The sequence below is a fragment of the Seriola aureovittata genome, chromosome 18 (genome assembly GCF_021018895.1).
Source record: "Seriola aureovittata isolate HTS-2021-v1 ecotype China chromosome 18, ASM2101889v1, whole genome shotgun sequence".
In the NCBI taxonomy this organism is placed as follows: domain Eukaryota; kingdom Metazoa; phylum Chordata; class Actinopteri; order Carangiformes; family Carangidae; genus Seriola; species Seriola aureovittata.
Window position 1 is genome coordinate 17,278,295 of NC_079381.1, and position 22,126 is coordinate 17,300,420.

A 22,126-nucleotide genomic window follows, 5' to 3' on the forward strand; every position below is an offset into this window, starting at 1 on the left:
AAACAGCCATGTTCAGTCAGGCAAGCTGGTGCAATTTTGAGAAATCTAAAATTACTTGAGAAATTACTTATTATATCGTTTATTATTATTATTAAATATTATATCGTTTCAGCAGTAGATTACAGGCTGGAAACAAGAAATTTCCCTCTACGTTTTCTCTCATGTGGCATGCAGTTGTATGGGTTTCTAACATCTAAGTCCCTTAAATGGGAACCAAACACTGACAAAAAGGCTTAAATGATGAAAAGATGCATTTACTGAAACTACTTTTATTTTTGTATACATAGTAAAAACAGTATTAACAGTCAACACTTCAAAACAAGCTGAAGATTAGAAGAAAATGTGGTTTTACAATAATCTCTGAAAGTACAATCTGTAATCAAAGTATGGCACAAAACAGCCCCATGTACAATCCATATTGTGCTTTCTGTGTTTTGGTTTTATCAGTGTAACAAAATAATTTATCCTCTTTAGGAACTATATTAATATTATGTAATACTGTTTTTTGCATCAACACAATGATTGATTTACCCATTCATCCACTCTTGTGAATTTATAACACTACTTTATGCACTCTCCAAAAATCTCTTCTATTCTCTTTAAGTTTTATTATTGTACACAACTGAATTAAAGTTTACATCAAACAAAAACAGTAAAATCACACGAGGAAGCAAAAAAAAAAAAAAAAAAATCTCTACGTGAAACATGTTACTGCTTCTCCACTATTGTCTGATATAGTCAGTGCTGATTATTACAGTGCATGTAATAAAAACGTAGTGTGAAGTAACTCATTCATCCTTAAAATGTTACAACTAAAGAACAAGAGCAGTAATAAAAGCTGGGCTCATCACAGCTCAAATGTAGTAATTCTGCAGCATTAAATGGCACCTGAAATCTAATGTTTTCACCAGCCTTGAGTGAGAAAGCTGTAGCTCTGTACAGCAATCTATCATTCAAAGTGCAGCTTGACCCTGCCGGCTATACAAAAAAACTACAAAAACAGTTCCATACCCCATTTTTGTTTGGTAGCTGGAAGAAAACAATTGGCACTTGAGAGTAGATTTTGTTGGTATGACATGGCGTTCCTTTCACAAAATATGTGAAAACTACAAAGGCAAAAAAAAAATCAAATCTAGTGACATTGATTGTATTAAAGGCACAACTACAGCATTTCTCAATGTTGAACAATCATGAGTTTTGAATTGTAATGACTGTTCACCCTGACAAGTCTCTCATAAACACTGTTGGTGTCATATTCAGCAACTTAGACACTAGTAAGGCATTCAACAACAGCATCATAAAAGCATATTTTGAAATGATAATAAGCTGAATTACATTTTGATATGGTGAGGTGAGTTAGTATAAGCAGTTAGACGGGGCAAAAAATACTGTCAACACATAAATTCAGCACTGTATGACTATTACCAATTCAACCATAACATCCTGTCACACCCAGGGCTTAAAGTGTCACTCATTATGGCACTAGAGGACATTTGTGAAGCTCTAACTTACGATGTTCTTCATTCAAACATTTCTATATTAACATTTACAAAGAAAATGAGAAGGACTTCTTATATTACAAAAATTAAAGAATCCAAAATATACAGCGTTTTTTTTAAATCTGATATTCATTCCCATCATACACTGAGAGGAATGTAAGCAGTTCAACACATCTTACACCGTATATATATATATATATATATATATATATATATATATATATATATATATAGATAGATATATATATATATCTATATATATATACTGTATATATAATGAATGCCATACTCTGAAGGTTTTTCAGGTATGGTAACAATGATGTGCACAGGTATCCCTCTAAACAGATTATATCAATAGAAAATAATAATGAGCCATGAAAACATTCTGCAACATTTAGTTTAGGATGAAATGCAAATGAGACAAAGTAATAGTGAGTTGATTTAAATGCTGTATGTTTTGCTCCTTTTATCTTGCTTTGATAATAGCTTAGCAGAGCCCCCCTGAGAGTGAGGTATGATATCCAAAAAACTCACATTTTATGGATCTCATAACCCTGGTCCCAAATCACCCTCTATGCCCTGTTATATAGTAATGAGTCGCTACAATCTTAAAGTTTAAAGCAAGAGAAGAATCTAATGTAGGCAAACAGAGAATGAGGTGAGGCCACATCCTCTACATCTCTGGCTGGAAGGGTGTGTTTTGTTTATTTACGACCACCACAACTTGTGCTCTCCATCAGACCTGCAGCCTGTTGTCAAGATTGATGTGAGCAGCAGCTGGTGAGAAGTAGCCCTTCACACACACAGTGTTTTTAAATGAATGTCAAACTTTTTTTTCTGGGTATACTGTGCCCAAGACCTGGACTTTAAGTAGCCCTCCATGAGTAAAACTAAGTACATACGCACAGTATGTTTGAGACTAGTTGAGTCCCAATTATCTACCCGTCAACCCCCCCCCCCCCCCCCAAAAAAAACATCAAAAACAGACAGATTTACAATTATAAAGGATATTCACAATTTTTTCTCTCTCCAAATCTCTATTTGTAATTCTGAAGGTTGCCAATGTACAAAGCTTCTTTCTAACCATCCTCTTCCTCCTTCTCAAGCTTGTGGGTCAGGTTTAGGTGTCAAACCAATATAGGTTCCATTTTGGGGATCATCCTTTTCCTTGTCATTGACTGGAGAGTAGGAGGTGTCGTCTTCAGCAGAGGTCTGTAGTGGTAGGTTGAGGATTTGAGAAAAAAACAAAACATAACAAAACAAACGGTATTAGATTAAGGATACAAAACAGTATTAAAACTCATCTCATTTTGCTTAAATCATCTTATTTCTGTTAATGTGTTCAAACCTGACACAATAAGTTTACTGTACAGCACCAGAATTATTTCAGAAAGAGTGAAAGTCATCTAGCTTCATACTGAAAAATGGGATTAAAGATGCATATAGACCATATGTAATTCATAAAGTAAGACAGAAGATTGAATTAAGGAGAAATAATATAGATGATCAAAGCATAAACACTTACAGCATAGGTAGGCTTGGTAAACACAATGCGTTTAACTTCATTCTGCACAGAGACACACAGTGATAAACACACATGCACAGTGCCATTTGCATTAGTGTGTGGTTAAGCAACTCGATGAATTTTGCAAAAAAATTGTCATCATTTATTGCCTATTAGAACAAAGCAAGCCAAATTGTAAGTTGTTAAGAATAAAATGAGCTGAGAAGAGGCGTGGTACCTTCTGCCTGCGGGCCCGCAACAGAAGGATGATGAAGACGAAGAGCATGATGACACCCAGTCCCACGATGATGAGCGGGAAGTTGGACACTAGAGTGACGATAAGCAGCAGCTTCTGCACTTTTGCCGCGGATGCATCATCAATCACCACACTCTGTTTATTAAAAGACAATTTGAAAGATACATATGGAAAGAACATTTACAGCATCTTATACATAAAAAATCTTTCTAGTGCAGTGGTTCCCAATCTGTGAGCCCAAAGGTGGGCCGACAAATCATTTACAAAACAGTACAATTTTGGAGAAAAGATGTATTTATATAAAAATATTATTATATATAATATATATATGTATATATATTATATATATATATATATATAATATATATATATATATATATATATATATATACATTGGTCTCTCGGCAAACAAACAAAAAAGAAAAATTGAGCTTCCCCTGCTTTCCGTTCAATCGTTATCAATGAATTATAAAGTGCTCTTAGAGGGCATTATTTGGCCTCCACATTGTTATTGGGTCGGGTCAGGTGTGTGTCTTTAATGATTCTTACCTCATTGAGGAACATAACAGGAAAGACGGTATTCAAATTTCTGGTTTTCCTGTTATGAGAACAATGAAAAGAGTGATAAGCAGTCATATACACACACACACACACACACACACACACACACACACACACACACACACACACACACACGTACATCAAGACTATGGACAGTGTTTGGCTTGTGTTTGGATGCAGAGACTCACGGGAATCCAGACATTCTGCTGAGCAAGATGTTAATCTGTGCTCTCTTGTTTGCTCGTACAATCACTCCAGTGGTCTGTGAGCAAAAAAATAAAATGTAGAGTTAAATAAAGAACTGTATCACCAGAACAGACAACAAAATAAAATCTAGTACGAGTGGTGGAAGTATTCAGATTCTTTATTTAAATAAATAAGTACGGGTGTAAAAATAATCAATTACAAGTAAAAGTCCTGTATTTAAGAAAAAGTACTGTAAGGTAAATGTGCTTAAAGTGTCAAAGCAAAAGTTTTTGTTCTGTGAATGATATACTATTAGATATTATATTATCAGATGATTACTACTGATGCCTTAATGTGTATGTCAAGAAATATAGTTGGTCAAGGTAGAGCTGATATGAAATTTTTTTGTCATGTTTTTTTCTATATTATTCTTTATTGCGAACAACAAAAATTCAACCTTTCAAACTCTTAGTAAAAACAAGCAACATTATAAATATAATAACTACAGCAACTATTATTATTATCATCTTTGTATAATATTACAAATCTCGTAGGTAGTTTAATGTATGATAATGCATGATATTTTAGGATCCGCACACAGTATGCTTTGTATTTAAAGACTTTAGTAGGAAAGATAAATGTAGTGGAGTAAAAACTTCAATATTTCCCTCTGAAATGTAGAAGCAGTACAAAGTGGCATTAAATGGAAATACTCAAGTAAAGGACAAGTACCTCAAAATTGTACTTAATGCAGTATTAGTGTACATGTACTTATTTCTTAAGAGTCTTAAAAGTACAATGAGGGTATTGATGAGGCCAACGCAGGGGGTTAACTTCTGCACTAGTACTGATATACCACTAGGTGGAGCAGCAGTATATCTTAATATAGCATGCCGTTCCTCTTCGTCACGCAGTTCAGTGAAATGCTTTGCTTCTGTATGAGCATGAGTCACAGCTACAAAGATGAGTCACAGCATAAATGTTACTAATCATAGCTGCAGAACCAAAAAGTGCATTTAAGGCTGATAAACTGCGGCCTGGCGGCTTACCGGGTTAAGGTCGAGGAACGTTTGGTGATGCTCTCTTTGAGGGGACATTCCTTCAATGGCATCCGGGTATTGATCATCTGCCAGGTAGAAATGAGGAAAGGAAGCGACCACTGGGGCACCTGTGCGAGGAGAGGAGGATTCAGAGGACAAACAATGAGGAAAAGTGGCCGCATGAAGCTGAAGAAAGAATTAATAAAAGACGCACATACTGTATATCTCTACTGTCAGTAAATGAGTCACAACAAAAGTGAAGTGAATGTCAACTGTGATATATTGTGCGTTTTGTCCTCTGTGACAATGTCGCCCCATTATGGTTTAATGAGACGTGAAACATAATTATGACAAGAGGGACTTGAGCTACCACATGCCTCCATAACAAGGAATTACTCATTAATTTGGCTAATTCACACATTAATTGGTGATTATTATATTTTCAGGAATATCCTAATGAATATGCTAATCTGTAGCGCAAGGGCCTCTAAGGTGAGATGAGAACATCTGCTCTGTAAAGGGAACCTGTAGAACAAGCATAAAGTTTCTTGTTCATGATAGTGACAACGCCATGGCGGTGCGACATAAATATCTCCACCATTCCTGATACAAAGGATGAATAATTAATCAAAGCAGCATTTCCTGTTGTTTGGTGCTGTTTGATGTATGATCTTATCGCGACACAAGGGAGCCCTTAAGATATGACGACAAGATATAATCTGACCTTCATTTTTGGACACAGGGAATGTTACTTAGGGTTGATCCTCCAAGGAAAATAAACAATAAAAGGTACATAAAAGGACCACAAGCCCGCTTGTCGAACTACTTAATGACAGCATCACTTATCCAGATATAGAATCATGTTACTTTTGCTAAGTTTCCTTCCTTATATTGTCTACAGGAGACATTGCGTTCCTACAATATTACCATATTCCACAATAAGGAACAGGAGACACTCTTGGTTTGGTTCTACTTGTGCATTTTGCTTTCGACCTAAGCAAGTAATTCTGGAGGTCTGTGGTTTAGCAAAAAAAACAAAACAAACAATAAACAAGTGGTTCAGCTCCACGAGAAGCACGTGTGTGTCTCGGCAGCGACAACGAAGTCAGATGGTGGCACAGTGAGAGGTGCTGATGAAGTGGGGCAGAGGTGACAGTTTTCCTGCTCTTGTGTATGGCAACAGACGCTCGACAAAAAACACTGGACACCCGCAGTCACCTGAGAGGCTTTTCCCATTACAACCCACAAGGTCAACGTAGCGCAAACACACAACACACACACATATTTGTATTGGTATACCTTTAAGCACCATTAATCCTTGTGTTCATTCCTTAGCGCCGGAATCTAAACTTAACCCTCTGCACACTCTTGAAATCCACCTAATTTCTCAGCGTGCTTTGATTTTTTTTTAAATGAAAGCTCAACAATGTTTCAGCCCATTTACTACAACTCTTTTTTCATTCTGTTCATTTCAGTACACTATGGAAATCGTCCTGAAAACCAAACTGAAGCAAGTCTTTGCATATTGATACTGAAATAAATACAAAGTAATAGTTGCCACAAAGGCATTAAAAGTGCATTAAAAAACTACAACACGAAATATGTTGCGACACTGGTATTGTTATTTCACAGGGAATGAGACATGAGGAACAATTGGACAGTGAACACAGGCACTTAGATAATGCCAGGTCATATTCAAGGCCAGAATCAGGTGACAGGGCTTACCGCCCCCTCAGCTACTGGGCCAGTCATGGTCAGATGGCGCCTGAGGTGTGGAGAGGGCTGGAGAGCTGTGTCACATGGGTCATTTAGGGAGTATTACCAGTGGTGATAGCAGGAGAGAAAGGGACTTGACAGATGTGAGAACGGTGTTTTGTATTGTCTTTTAAAAGTGTGCTGGGTAGAAAGTAGTGAAACGAAGGCCAAAGATCTTAGGTTCTTTTCAATGTAAAGTTATGTGTTGACTAAAAAGGTCAAAACCAGAGTGTGAGTAAAGAGGCTTTGTGTGGGATTCACAGGAAAAAATGTTGATGTTGTGGCAGAAATCATAAGTAAGTTGTGTCAGCAGAACTGTGGGCTGTGAGGGAGGTCGCGTGACAGCACAGTGTGAGTGTGAGTGTGAGTGTGAGTGTGAGTGTGAGTGTGAGTGTGTGTGTGTGTGTGTGTGTGTGTGTGTGTGTGTGTGTGTGTGTAAGAAAATACTCTGACATTTACCTTTCCGACAGGGACTGACTTTAAGAAGGCCAGTTCCCAGGCACTCCTGTGGGGTGACGCAGAAACCCTCGTTGGCTGGGTTCTCCTCTTTGCTGGCCAGGACAGAGCGTGGTGGTGTGAAGCGATACGCTGGGATTCCGTTCACCTCCACATCTTTCTCAAACTCCATGTAAATCGTCCTGGAGGGAGGAGCACGCAAGAACGTCACATAACACAATAAAGTTCAAAGGAGAACAATTTAAAGAACAATTCCACTGCGACTGGAGAATTTTCACAGTACCACGCCTTTTTTCCAGTCTCTAAAAACACATACGGCTGTATAGAATTCGTGCAACAATATTTTTTGTAATCCATTAATATCCAAACCATTTCCAGGTAGGTACACACACACACACACACACACACACACAATTGTTTGAAAAAGTCATTACATTAGACAACAGTAGTAGACCGTAAAAATAAATCAGCACACGCTGTACGGGTGTTGGCCCTTGGTCCACGGTGGATCGTCAGACGCTGGAGGATTTGTACTGACTCTTCCATTATGCTGAAATCCAGTTGAGAGTCCTTTTTTAAAATGATGTTGACCTTTCTTTTGTACTGGGAGTGGAGAAAATGTAACCGATTATACTTAAATGTTTGTTGTGCTTTTACATCTTCCAGGAGAACGACATTATTGTGAGCAGCTTCATCCTTGTTCTATGTATCTGCAGTGTTCGGTCCTGTAGAGGGAATCCCGATGATTCTCAGTGAGAACAAAGGAGCCTATATAGTGTCTGCCAACTGGCCTGGAGGATGCAGCCTTTAGCTACGCAGCCCACCAATTGTGCAACAATACTGTACAGACCTTTCCCTCGACCTTCGTGAGAGAAGCCAAGTAAAAAGCCTGATGTGTTTCTTCACTAGAATTGGGCTAAAAGCCTCTGCCTTGTACTGCAAGGCATGAGAGACTTGCACTATGAATTAATTTCAGATAAACTAAGCAGTGTGCAGGGGATAAGATTTGGAAAACAGCTTAAAAGGTGGCGTGAGATACTTCTATTATACTGCAGCTGCAAAATGTTTTGATTAAAGGGAAAAGGGAAAGAGGGGAGATATAAAAATGTACAATTTGAATAATGAGTAACATCTGAAGTTCTTAACTTTCCACGTAGCAGAAGAACAGGAGTCGATGTTTTTAGTTTTATGCATAAAAACCCTGTTTGTGTTGTATGCCACTTATAGTTTGTTTTATTTGATTTCATTTTAAATTCATTGTCTTTGCATGTCCAGGTGCCATGTTGGATTGAATCTTTTAAATGTTGGTTGTTTTAAGACACAAGAAAATCAAATCATATCATCTCTTTTAAACTAAAGATCACGCCTACAGGAAAGATTAAAGTGCAGCAAAAGGCGAGTTGGCATCTGAACAATGACACCTGTCCGCAATTCGTCAAAATCTTGCGGTTTTTTGTGGCTCAGCTGCCACTCACCGGACCAAAGGGTCACCACCCTGTCGGGTCACAGATGGGAATTCTGGCACTTTTTCTGTCCTGCAGATCAGCCCCAGATGTCATTAAACTAAACACATGTTTAAACACTACTCCTACTGAAGGACTGAGAATCCCCATGTCAAGCTGTGTGTGTGAAAGGTGAACATACATGATTTAATTGAACACTTCCTCTTCAGATTATTGTAAAAAGTACAGGAAACAGGGAGGGTGCTTTCCCCTTGTTCACAATAACAGAGAGCCATGATGGGGCCACCAGGCAATGGATAAGTAGGTGAAAGTGTTCAGTAAACATTTGGGAGAGGGGTTTTTGACACGCGTCCAATCAGAGTCAAAGGTACAACCATGCCCCTCCAACAGATTCTTTCCACCCTCAACAAAAAGGGGAAGATGTCTGCAGGAGCTTCTGTTTTTTTTAGGTCAAGGTTATTTTCTACATTAGACGCCCTCATCACGAGCAAGAGCGAGGACACAGTTTCATCGGGAAAGTCACATTTTGCAACAGCTAAGGCTTAGCATTTGCGAAATGAAACCCTGAGGAACAATTTATCGGTAAGTCACTGTGTGAGAGGTTGTTCTTTTTAACATTCAGCAAGCTTTCAAAGGACACATTCTGATGTTGAAACCCTCCAGAGGAAACATTATAAATCTCAATGTCCTCAAGAGCATTTGGGCTGAAAACCTCTGGCAGAAGTAACTGGTAGAAAAACCGTCTGGATGCATACGGGCCATTTCACATGGAAAACATAATTAAAGTTGTTTGTTCCAGCTGGTCCAGAACAGAATCTTCCCACGGATGTGACAATGTGCTTAGCACAAATCAATACTTGTCAACAACCAGAAAACTGTTTTCATTCTCACTCTCACAGGTTTTATTCCACTTCCTCACTCGCTCGCCTTCCATCTCCATGTAACTCCAGACCAACACTGCTCTTCAAGTAAGCCTCTCCATTCAATTTCAGTTTTCAGGAAACTGACATGTCAGTCTTTCAAAAAGCCCTCATAATATAGGCAGTAAAGCTTTGGTGAGTAAACAGAGGTCACCTGCGGCACTGCTTGTAAGTGAGCTGGATGTTGTTTTAACAATCCATTGGATACAAGGCCTGTGAACATACCATACCCGATATGAAAGCCCCCGTCAAGCTCTGTGGTGGGCTGAGTCCAACATGTTCAGTTCAGGTCATGAACCAGAAATAGACATCACTTCATCATGACTTACTACACCACCCTCAGGTAAAATATTAAACAGAATATGGGACATGAGGTAACAGTGGGACAAATGGGAGGAAGTATATCCTTGCTGTTGCTATAACTCCAGGTATAACTTTAAACACCGAACACCACATCGAATGAGCAAGTTCTATTCAAGCCTTACCCGACCGTTCAACACAGTGGTGCTAAATGCTAACTGAGCGTGCTAACATGCTGATGTTTAGCATAATGTTTACTATGTTCACCAGCTTAGTTAGCATAGTATAATTTACTAATTAACATGAAACAACATGAAACTCATTTTTGCAGGTATCAACTTTGGTCAAGTATTGGAAAAGATAAAAATTTGACCTGCTGGTGGCGCTAGAGGAAAAGTGACAGGATCAAGTGTAAGTCATTAGAAATCGTCCTCTGCACGCCATGGACATCTACACCAAATTTTATGACAATGCATCCCATGGTTGTTGAAATATTTTCAGTCTGGACCGAAGTGGTGGACCAACCAACTGATCGGCTAACCAATCAACATCGAGCAATCTATAGAGTCAAGTGTGAGGATTTACAAATCTTAAAGTGACAGCAGGTGGTAAGCAGGCAGCAGGAAGGCACTATAGTGTTAAACTGTACCTGCAGAGGTCTGGGGTGAAGATATAAATGCGTTCGTTCTTGTCCAGCAGGGGATGGAAAGCACTTCCATCTGATCCATTGATGCTGTTGCTTTGTTCAGTCGACCAGAACGTCAGCTCACTGCAGAACAACACATTATCACAACCATGAGCGTTTGACGCGGCCTGCACAGCGGTCAAAGAAGTTTTCTTTTTTTATATATGATTAGGACAAAAACAGAATAAAAACAATGCTTTGGTTCTTCCTGGCTGGATATGTCTTCAAAACCCCCACTTTTAAAGTCAACATCATTATCAACTCTATCTTAATAATGCTAAATTACAATTATATGTTTTGTTGATTATTTATCTCAAAGTCAAAGTTGAAAAAAAGCAGATTCCCAGGAGTAAGAAGGATAATTACTGGGGCGGCCAAAACGTCACTTAGAAACCATCATTAAGGCATTCCCCGTATCAGGATGTCCTGCCCTGTGTTCTGTGCTACCAGCCCAGACCAACAGGCAAACAAACAGGCAGACACAGAAGACCAGTGCTTTGCTATTATTAGAAAAAAAAAAAAAGGTAGAAAACCTTTTGATCCAAAGGTTACCCAGTGATGTTTCATCACTGTGGAGAAACACAAACTTATTCTTAACACACAAAGATTTATGTGCACGACAAAATAACTTCATTGTTTTTCATTTCAATAGAAATCAAGGGTGAAATCCACTAAATTATCAATTTAAACTTGTATACCCTGAAAAGCTGCAGTCTTCAGAACTGTGTTACTCTACAGTGCTTTTATTTTTATTTTCCATTTATTGCAGATTGTTTACTTTTTGAATTAATGTATGGACTGACAGATGATATATACATGTTTAGTTAGTCTTTTTAAATGTAGTTAAAGTTTAAAGATTTAGGGATTTTGTACATGCAGTGACTGGGTCCCTATTCACAAGCTTCTGAAGTTTATTGGGGTGTCCCATTTTTACCAGTTGCTATTATCATGTTTGTATGCTTTTACTTGTATTGATTTGTGTGATTTGTGTGAAATAAATGAAATGAATGAATGAAGAGAGAGAGAGAGAGAGAGAGAGAGATTGCATCAGTGCTACCTTTGGCCTTTCCACGTTTCCACCCGTCCATAATCCATGTAGTTCTGCACCCCGGTGTGGTAGACAAACTCCCCGTCGTTAGTTCCATTTTTCTAAATAGATCCAAACATTTAAGGCATTAAAATGTGTTCGTGTTTACAAGCACATTCAAATTTCTTATCAGAAAAAACATTTCGTAGAGCTGTACATGCCTTGTACATGAGACCAAAGATCTTTTCCACTTCAGGTGAGCTTTGAGAGATACGGGACAGCATGGGATCTTCATAACCCCACAGCAATTCATCCACACTGCGAGTAATGAAGAGCTGGCTCCCAGTAGCGCTGATCATGAAATTTGCCATGGTGACCTTCATGAAACCTTTCGCCTTGCTCATTACAGCCTAGAGACGGGAAGTAGAGCAGAGTGGAGAGGAGATGTTAAAGAATGCAGGGTGACGTGGCGGCCATTGAGGTCGGACTGAGAAAACAAAATGCAGAAGGAAATCATACAAGTTACAGGACACATACTCCACTTTCCCCCACTAGTTTGAGACATTTAGTTCATGACTCACCCAAAGAGGGATGTTGACAGTGGTGATGTTATCCTCGGCTGGGTCTCCCACAGACCTCTCCCTCATGAACACAAAGCTTTTGGTGTTGTATGCGGACACCATAGTGTCATTTTCCACCATGCTCACATTGTCCTTGTACCTGTACTCCCTACGCAAACACAATAAGACGTACGATTATCGTTTCTTTTTTTTCACATTACGCTCTCTAGAATTGTTCTTGTGTTACAAATGAGCATCACAGACCAGTTAAAAACTCAAAAAGTACAGCACATAAATTTAAGTTAACATAACATATTAATTTCAACACAACGGCCGTTTGAAATTAGGGAACCCAAACAGTGGCAGTTGCAACATGTGAGCGTACTAGAAGTGATTCAAAATGATCTACATCAAAACGGTTTCTTGTTGGGACTCACATAACAGACTGAACAGGATATGAGACAACATACCATACAGGTCACTGTCTGATCTGATGACATTAACCCTGTAACTGGTCATTTTTCTTAATACTTTGAAATATTCAATTAAAATCAGTGTGACCGAACAAACCATAAGAGTGAAAGCAGGGAGGCAGAAGCGTGGTGTCCTTTTTCATATTGTGCTATCTCCACCACTGTGAAATCTAACTTTGTGGTGTGCAGTGTGGTTCATGTAGCCCAAATTTAGAAACGAGCAACTCAATGGACTCAAGAAATACGAACAGCAACACAGTCCTCTAAAGTAGGAGGCATTGTGTTAGAACCCTTCTATGCTGCATGTTTTTTAAAATTTCATTTCAGGGCTTTTTACTACAGTGACACCAGTGGAGACAGTGTTACTGGCGGCTGACCTACAGAGATCGCCTCCGACACACACAACATCAACCTTCCCTGCCTTCCCTGTGCAGCGATGTCCTACCTGTATGTGTAGGGTCCAACCTGGTTGAGCACTGGCTTGGCCCCTTCAAGGAACTCCGGCACGTTGGTCACATTGAAGAAGAAGAACTCCATGTAGACAGGAGGGGGAGGGGTTTTCCACGACGCAAACACACGGCTGCCCTCTACCAAAACAATCTCCTGTTGACACAGAAAGTGCATATCTCAGTTTAAATCTAGACACAGTTCATTCAGACACATATATGTTTGTGAAAGACAAATTCTCATATCCAAACAAATGCATTAATTCCGATCATATTAACATAAAACACAACATGCTTGATATAGACTATTGTACAGGGCGCTGCTTATAAGTGACGTTTTTAATACCATCTAGAATACAATTTAATCCCTATTTTAATGTTTGATAGACACCAAAGAAAAGCCAGAAGGGATGATAAGGCCCAGAATTATTATTCCTAGAACTAAGTGCATGCATTAATGGACATTTTTATCACATTTTTATTGCTCATTCCCAGCAGTATACAAAAGTAATTTCTAAAAATATTGTCAATTGATCATTTACAACAACCTGAAACTGGATAAGCAGCAGAGAATTGGTGGATAAATGGATGGGTAGATAAACAGATAGATAGAAAAAACAACTAATTAATTTAAGTTCCAAATATAAATATTACAAGGTCAGAGGTCTGTCACAATGGTATTGGTGATTTTACAGACTGTAATACAAAAACATTTTTGAAGTAATGTTTTTTGACCTTTTTAAAGGAAATTTAAGACTTTTAAGACGCTACCTCTAAAGGCCTTTCTTTCGATGAAAATGAAATCAAAGAGTTTAAATAAACACTAATTGATGATGCATTTCCTGCAAAAAGTGCTTTGCAACAGCAAACACATGTTCGGAGATTTCGCAATCTCTTCCTAGTAAAAACAACCCAGAGAACAAAAACATCTTTGGGGGGTCGTGGAGGGGAGCTGCTGTCTGGGAGTAAGACAAGCGCACTGGCTGCACACATGAATGGTATTAGGGGAGACCCCATTGTCAGCGGTTGCCACTGACAATGGGCTACACTTTGGGGGGAGAGCCGCTGACAGATCATGTGATGCAGAGAGCTGGATGCCCACTGGTTCCGTGGGACTGCGACCTTAATCATCTGAGCCACATTCCTGAGGACCAAGCCTTATGAGGCCCTGATAGTGCAGCGCAGGCACAAATCTGTACTATCCTGTTTCATTACACATGATGTAATGAAAAGTTCTCACAGCAGATATCGCTGCCTCTGGAGGACAACGATTGCCTGATTCGCTGCAGGAATCTTTTGAGGAACTCAAAAAAAAAAAAAACAGAGTGGGAGAAGAAGGAAGGGGGCAAGAGGATTAGTGTTTCTTTTAAAAGACACATCAAGAGGAAATCTCACTTTGGCCTAATTGTGTCAGATTTGTGTTAAAGTTAAAAGCAACACGCCAGCATGAAATAAGCCCAGAAAAAAAAAAACAGCCGAGCAAACCAATGAGTCCCATTACTTCAGGGGAGTACAGACACCCCCCCCCCCCTCTCTCTTTTGGGGTCCCTTCTTGTTTAGAGACAAAAGTTTAGCTGAGTAACCAAGGACAATAAAGCTGTCATCTTAGATTGAGGAAGGGAGAGCATGGTCTTTCTATGTCATCCTTTCATGCTTCGAACAACCAACAATATGGTAAACTCCCCCACCCCCCAGCATGCTACATGAAATACCGCGTGGAAAACAGGAACAGAGGAACCCTCTTATCGCAGCGCTTACCCACCGCCACTATTACACCACTCCCTGTATGAAAACACATGTAGCAGGTGAATACACAAATACACAATCTGCTACTGCTTTGATGTAGACACAGGCAAATACATGGATATGAATAACACTGGGCACAGCAAGAAGCTATTCATTAAGTCCTCCAGCCGTGGTGCACAAGCTTTGTATACTCTAAATGGGTTTGTCTCAATAGTGGCCAAACACCTCACAGAGCTCCACCAGCTGAACTGTAGTCCTGCCCTGCTGCTACTGAACCAATCCAAGTCATATTAAGGTCCGTTTAGTTGTACATTGACCATGGAGGAGTCCTAATTTTCACTAACACACTCAATGGAAGGCAATGTGAGATCATACAGCATGGATTACATTAATTAATAGGTATGATTAAGATATGTTTCTCATATTCATTTGTGACTACATCCCCAGAATATGAATACAAATGGGTGATGTGACAAGGTATCCTGTTGCTTCAATCAAAAAAAAAAAAAAAAAAAAAAAAGGATACCATGAAATTTGGTGTTGACATTCCTGTGGTGGCACTGTCAAGATAAACCACACTTATATTTCAACTACTGGTTGAGCTCCAGGAATATAACCAAATCATTCATGATGTATAATTTTGCACTTCACCTGTTAGAGGTGGTTTGCTTGTCTTAATACTTTAATCCAAATTCACAATAAAATGTTTGTGTCAAGCTAAAACTACGCAAGACAACCAGCAAGGGGCCGCTGGCCGCTATGTCTAATCTAGTCTATGTAAAATTACCAAATTCCTATTCAGAGACAAGTAATTTTTCACCATCAGCCCATCAGCAGGTCATTGCATACTGACCCCGCTTGACTCACATGGAAGCTGAGTGGCTGCCAGTCCAGTTTCCCAATAAACCTAGCAGTGTGAAAGAGGCTTAGCACACAAAGAGAGTCTGCTGCTGGGAGGGTTTCCATGGAATGAGATCCTTCACACTGGCGCAACCAGGGTAAAGGGGGTGGGGGGGGGGGTAACTTGATACGACTGAAATAAATCATCCTGCCAGGCTAGCAGATAACTATGTGTATCTGCATGTGAGCGGCTACGCATGTGCGTCACACCCACACGTACATTTTACCGAGTTTTTCTATGAAATTGAAAATGAACTTGACACTGTCGAGAGGCAGAAACTGCGCTGCAAAATCAAGGCTTGGGTACTGTCCCCTGTCTGTCTCACTCCTGCATGTATAAAACTACTAACTAAGATCTTTCAACAAGCTAAGCAGCATTCGTTTTAAAGATTCGGCATTGTCTAGTTTGCAACTGATTCAAAACTTGAAATGCCTTCGTACGCTTAAAAAACAGTCTGTGAAAATCATTCCAGGTTCATCATTAAATAAATTGCTCACCTTAGGTAAATGCAGAACAAAATTACTGTTTGTCTACCTTGAAAAATGCCAGCATGTATTACTGTATCAACCCCTGCTGTAATCTTTTTTAAACACTGTAAACTTTGCAGCATAACACATTCAAACACTGTAATTCAGGACACCAAGATCATGCCCCCAGTAGTATCTTCCAAATGTGAGCATATGTAGAAATGACTCATGTTGAAATGGTTTCTCAATTAAACTGCCATTCACCCTCTTACACAGCATCACTCAACCTTCCCCCGAGTCTCTTGACCTCAGTAAATTTATGTCCTGGGGCATGGTTACACCCCTACACATTGTTGCTTTGTGCCTGAGAGGCAACAGATCGCACTTTCCTGAGGGGCCCATACAAGTATCTTCATAAACCACTACATAAAGAGCCATTCAGTTAGCCAAACACCTGTAGAGCCCCACCAGACTGTCCTAAGGCTAAAGACTTTGAGTAAACGGTTTTCTTTTTTACTGTAACTGACTAGCCTTGAGGTACATGTAAGCATACGTGTAAATGTGATCGTTAAACACAGCGAAACTGCCAGTGATCATTTGTTTTATTTTATCAGTTACTCCAACAACAGGTAAGTCCACTTTGTCTTTTTATTGTTGCCTTCAAAGACACTCCAATTAGAGGAAATGATGTTATTTGTAGCTTTGAATGTATTGAAATGGTGAGGTGACATTATTTCATCCACTGATCAGTAATTTGAATAAAATAAACTGCAGACCTCATCCCCGCATAACCTTATCTGTAGCCAAAGATTAACTCCCTGCTACTGAATTTTTGGGAGCTATTTACTTGTCTCCACTTTGTGCAGCTATTTACCTAAGACACCTCTATAAAAGTCAAGTTTGCTTTAAATTATACAATCTTAGCATTAGGACCCAACTCCCAGCGCCAGAAGACCTTGTGAATATGTCCCCCTGACCTCTAAAGTCAATACTAAGCCTCTCTGATAAAAGCCATTTGACACCTGTTATGGAGAAACTAGTTTGATATGAAAATAAGGATGAAGGTGTGCCATATGATAATACTGAGTGTGGGCCAATGGTGCTTTTATGCCTGCACTGTTATCAAAGTAAAGTGAACCTTCTGGGAACGCGTTTACCTTCACTGTTTAACAGTCTAAAATATAACCGGAAATCTCTGGATTGACACTTAGATTGATTAAAGGTATGGAGTGCGTTGCTGTAAATGAAAAAAAAATGAACTGAAGGATCCGCAGCACGATAACTGATGCTGAGCAAACGTTTTCAATGGTGCAACCAAACCGATTTGTTTTTTTCGCGTCTAATGCTTGAAAATCGTTTTTTGTGGTCCTGTGGTCACTGTGACAACAGCTGGAGATTTAACAGGCTCAGCTGAATGTGTGGAAGGTGTGAAGTGCTGAAGAGAATACTGATGTTTACACCACTTTCAATATGCATTTCCCATCAGTCACATCCACTGCCCTTCTAAAAAATGTGATGCACCTTTGTAAGCATCACAACTCTCTCACACAGATATCTCCCATGTTATCACATAGGTTGTATAGGTTTAGGATATTCCCTATTCAAACATCTACAGTAAAAATTAAAAGGAGTAATTTATTAAAGATTAAACAATTAGTTGATTAAAATGCACAATATGTAATTTTCTAACACTATGTGGTCTCTCAATCAAAACAATAACAAAAGACAGAGTTTGGTGATGTCGTGATGTAGTGTGGGATCATGGGAGTTGGTGTCTTCACCACCTTTGCTGTCACTGCAGTCAGCTATGGCCGGTTCGGATTCCTTGTGTAAATTGTTCAGGACGTTTTTACCGGGAGCCACATCATATGCAGGGGTCTCAGACCTTAGGAGAAGCTAACGTGGCCTTCAGGTAAGATCAGGTCGATTCTGGGCTGCTGTAGAAACATGGCGGTGCAACATGGTGGGCTCTATGGAAGAGGGCCCTCTCCTTACATACCTATGAAGGACTCATTCTAAGCTAGCGAAATCACAAATTTCTGTCTTTAGAGCCCCCTTAAATTCTATTTAGTGGTCCTTTAAATGTGAGCAATTTCTGTTTTTCACAGTTTTATATAATTGTTAACTGAATATCTTGGGATTTTGAACTGTTGATCAGACAAAATGAGAAATTTAAAGACGTCACCTTGGGGTCAAAGAAGTTCTAATGGGCACTTTTCACTATTTTCTGACATTTTATAGACTACACAATTTCATTGAGAATGAGAGAGGTCATTAGTTCGAGCTCTGTCACATCAGATTATGTGTCATTCACAAAAACAAGTTCTTGTGTTTACATGTAATACTGTGTACATGGTGTTGGGAATCTCTGCATGACACTTTGTACAACAAGCCACACCCATGTGTAACGTATGACCAGTTCCACTTTATTCAAACTGCATCTTTGCTAATTGATATCACAGCAGTGTAGACAAAACATTTTCTTGTTATGTACTGATTCAGCATTTTCTTTGACGTGTTAAAAATACCAACCAATACTGAGAACAAGCGATACCAACCCAGCCCTTACTTATTCTTAGCTGTGGAATTTGCCTTTGAAACCCCTCCTGTCATAATGACAAGTATTGAAGGCAGAAACATACATCACTGGACCATTAGGAATTCCTTTGGATCTACCATCTGCTGGTAACAGCCCTTCAGATAAAGTCTTTCAACACTGTGCACGCTAATGAACCACAAACTGTATCTACACTTGTTATCTAAGAAACTGTGGGGAAAAGGAAGAGCTCATTGCACAGTATGAGCTACTAATCAGAGCCCCAAAACAAGACAAAAAAAATAACATTTGGTCTGCTGCTGTAATTTAGTTTTACTTGTCCTGTCATTACTGCATTTTAAATCAGAATACCAAGTACAGCTGAAACAATTTGTTGTTTAAACAATCTCCGCAAAAATAGTTGGCAGATATTTTGATAATCCACTAATCGCTTCAGTTATTTTTCAAGCAAATGTAGCGAAAAAATGCCAGAAATTCTTTGCATATCATATTAACTCAATATATTTGGGTTTGGGAAGTGATGATGAACGGACAACCCGAAAAGCAACTTACTTCCATACTTCTGACTATGCAGAGGCATAAAAATGTAATTGTGTAGTGACAGGCATGTTTTCACTATGGTTTGACACTTTACAGACTGAATTATTCATCAATCAACCTCTTGACAAATTGATCTGTAATGAAAATTACCTTAAATTGGTGGCCCTAGTCCCAAATTTCTGGTATGATAGAATGAATTGGCAATCTAGTCAGTGTTAATGGTCTGCACTGAGCACAGCCAAAAAATAAATAAATAAAATAATGAACTTTCAACCTCATCATCTACAGTTTGCAAACAGTACAAGGTCTCAGGCCACTGCAGTAACCTTTTCAGTAGCACTTTCTGATAAGGCACCCTTTATAAAAGGTTTATAATTTATAAATAATGGCTTTAACAATGCTTAATAAATCATTCATTCATTTACTAATACTTCATAGCTCAGTTATGAGCCATTAATAAGCACATTTGGGTTGCCAGGTTGTGGAAAATCCTCCTCCAGCATGATACTTTTGTCAGTATAGATAGTTTATTAATTCAATAGGCAGACCCCTCGCAGGGACTGTTGGACCACTCACCTGTAAGGAAACAGCTGCAGGGCTTAGTGGAGAGTGAAAATAATGGTTAACCGCAGTCCTATTTCTACTTGTCAGCTATAGGCTACTTGTTGTTGCTTCATTCAAAGAGGAAATACATGAAATGAATCATTCAAACTGCCTTACATATACACATCTGCTAACTGAAGTGATGAGGATGAGCGGGTTTTTTTTTTTTTTACCTTTTTGAGGCGGTTGTGCATAAGAGTGCGGAAAGTTTGAGCCACAAATAAGCCAATCCCAATGACCAGCAGGTGGGCGCAGATGATCCCGACCGCATAGACCGCGCAGGATCTTCGTGTCATGTTGGAGGATGGATGGAGATTTCAAGTCTTCCGACACAAATCCTAGAAAAGGCTTCCTAACTGCACGCAGGCTGTGAAATAAAGAGCTCCGACACTGACTTCCCCGCTGCTTTCTGTTTTGTTTTGTTGAAAGGTTGTAATAAAGTTTGTTCAGGGTGGTCACAAACTGCACACTCCACCCGGACGAGCGGCTAAGTAAGTAACGGTAGGAGATGTTCAGTTCAGCCCCGACGAGTTTCCGAGTTACAAAGAGCTCCGGGTACGTCTGTTTACTCGTGGTTAATAATGAAGCCGTTCACTTTGACAACCACGAGGTCCTTGCAATCACTCAGAAGCAGCGTCCTACACGCCGCCGTAATAAAACAATAAGAAATGTGCCACGGAGTATTTGTAGCGGTCTGTGAAGACGCTCCCTCCCTCCGAGCGAGGACAGCGCTGATTGGTCGCGGCTGCTTGAGCACTCTCCGAGAAGCGGGCGAGGGTGGGGCGGAGGGGGGGGGGGGGTGTGAGCAACATGGGTGAGTATATGTCGATGTTAAAGCGCCTCCGCTTGCAGCAACTTCAAGGACACAACGACTTACTTTGTGTAAAGTTTATGCAGGGGTGGAGAGGGATGGTTACTCATTTTCTGGTGATAAAATCACAGAGTAGAAATACTCCACTACAAGTAAATGTCATGCATTCAAAAATTTACACTGGTACAAAAAATATTAGCATCAAAATATACTTAAAGTAGCAGAAGTAGAAACACTTATTATGCAGAATGGCATCTTTCAGAATTATATATATTGTGTTAATGGTTGTTAATTTTTAACAAAGTAAAGGTGGAAAATATCACAGGGCAGAGATACTCTGTTAAAAGTAAAAGTCTTGCATTCAAAATTAACTTTTGTGAAAGTAGAAAAGTATTAGCATCAAAATATACTTTAAGTACCTAAAGTAGACATACCTGACCACCCTTCTTTTCAAGATATTTGGCAGGTTAAGTTGTTCCAAGTAACTAGGGGGACTCCCCACAGCTTTGTCTGTGATTTTAAGGCTCAGAGTCTTTTGTGACCTCACGTGACCCCAGACTGATGATGCTGAGCTCAAGTCCCTGTGGTTGCTATGTTCCTTTATTTGACAATCAACAGTGGAGGGGTAGACAGGAAGCATAGTGTGACATAGAAGTATGAAGGACCATAAAGTACAAGTACCTCAAAATCATCCTTGAGTACTTAACTAAATGTGTTAAGTAACATCACATAGTGCAGAACTTTTTCACAAGACATCAGCTCAGGAACAGAAATTTTTTTTTTATTTTTTTTTTTTCCAGCAGTCACAGCCAGGTGGTCATGCAAAGACACCATGCGACATACGGTACTCTTATTTGGACTGTCACGCTTTACATAATGTCTGGAAATTACACGTTTCCCCTGTAAACGCAGCGCACACTAATCTCTAGCAACTGAAGTCAAGGCAACAAGAAAGTCAACAAGCAACAGTTCGTGTGCTCTCTCTCGATAGACACTACATCTGTTGCTGTGATGCCTCTGTTAGCGTAAACCCAACTCCTCTGTGGGCTGCTTCGTGTCAAGAGACTTTCACCTTCGAACCACAACCAGCTCAAGAAAGCACTTTGAAGAGGTGTGTGTGACGGGTTCCTTCTACGCTCCAGTGGTGGAAAGCACTACACATATTTACAGAGGTGGAAAGTAACGAAATACATTTACTCCCGTTACTGTATTGAATACTTTTTTTGTGTATTTTGTATTTTTTAAGTACAATTTAAAATCGGTATTTTGTATTTTACTTGAGTACATTTTGACTCGAGTATTGTACTTAGTTACTTTATAAATCCTATCCGTTACTGAGTAAAAATAACAATTCAACCTACAGGGGAAAA

At 39.4% G+C, this 22,126-nt stretch overlaps 1 protein-coding gene and 1 long non-coding RNA gene across 3 annotated transcripts; one reads left to right on the plus strand and one right to left on the minus strand.

Moving 5' to 3' along the window:
- Nucleotides 1–101: 101 nt before the first annotated feature.
- Nucleotides 102–2,461, plus strand: LOC130186427 (uncharacterized). Its single transcript, XR_008830283.1, has 2 exons — nt 102–1,681; nt 1,738–2,461. It is a non-coding gene; the product is annotated as an uncharacterized LOC130186427 (long non-coding RNA).
- LOC130186426 (lysosome membrane protein 2-like) lies at nt 2,418–20,615 on the minus strand. 2 transcript variants are annotated; one of them, XM_056403568.1, is made up of 13 exons: nt 20,119–20,614; nt 13,131–13,288; nt 12,234–12,381; nt 11,874–12,062; nt 11,683–11,774; nt 10,590–10,709; nt 7,261–7,439; nt 5,056–5,174; nt 4,009–4,082; nt 3,809–3,857; nt 3,242–3,394; nt 3,025–3,066; nt 2,418–2,711 (listed from the first exon to the last, which is right to left on the minus strand). In XM_056403568.1, exons 1-13 carry the CDS (start codon nt 20,239–20,241, stop codon nt 2,601–2,603), a joined length of 1,557 nt encoding a protein of 518 aa, XP_056259543.1. In that variant the 5' UTR covers nt 20,242–20,614; the 3' UTR covers nt 2,418–2,600. The 2 variants fall into 2 exon arrangements, with proteins under 2 accessions (XP_056259543.1, XP_056259544.1); XM_056403569.1 differs by lacking the exon at nt 3,025–3,066 and having other exon boundaries at nt 20,119–20,615.
- Nucleotides 20,616–22,126: the final 1,511 nt, after the last annotated feature.

Bases quoted from the DNA above. Each gene is read 5' to 3' on its own strand.
- LOC130186426 (XM_056403568.1), bottom strand. From the start codon at position 20,241: ATGACACGAAGATCCTGCGCGGTCTATGCGGTCGGGATCATCTGCGCC. The intron at 4,083-5,055 runs GTAAGCCGCCAG...TTTTGCTCACAG, and splicing joins CGTTCCTCGACCTTAACCCG to ACCACTGGAGTGATTGTACG. The intron at 2,712-3,024 runs GTAAGTGTTTAT...CTACCACTACAG, and splicing joins TTACCAAGCCTACCTATGCT to ACCTCTGCTGAAGACGACAC.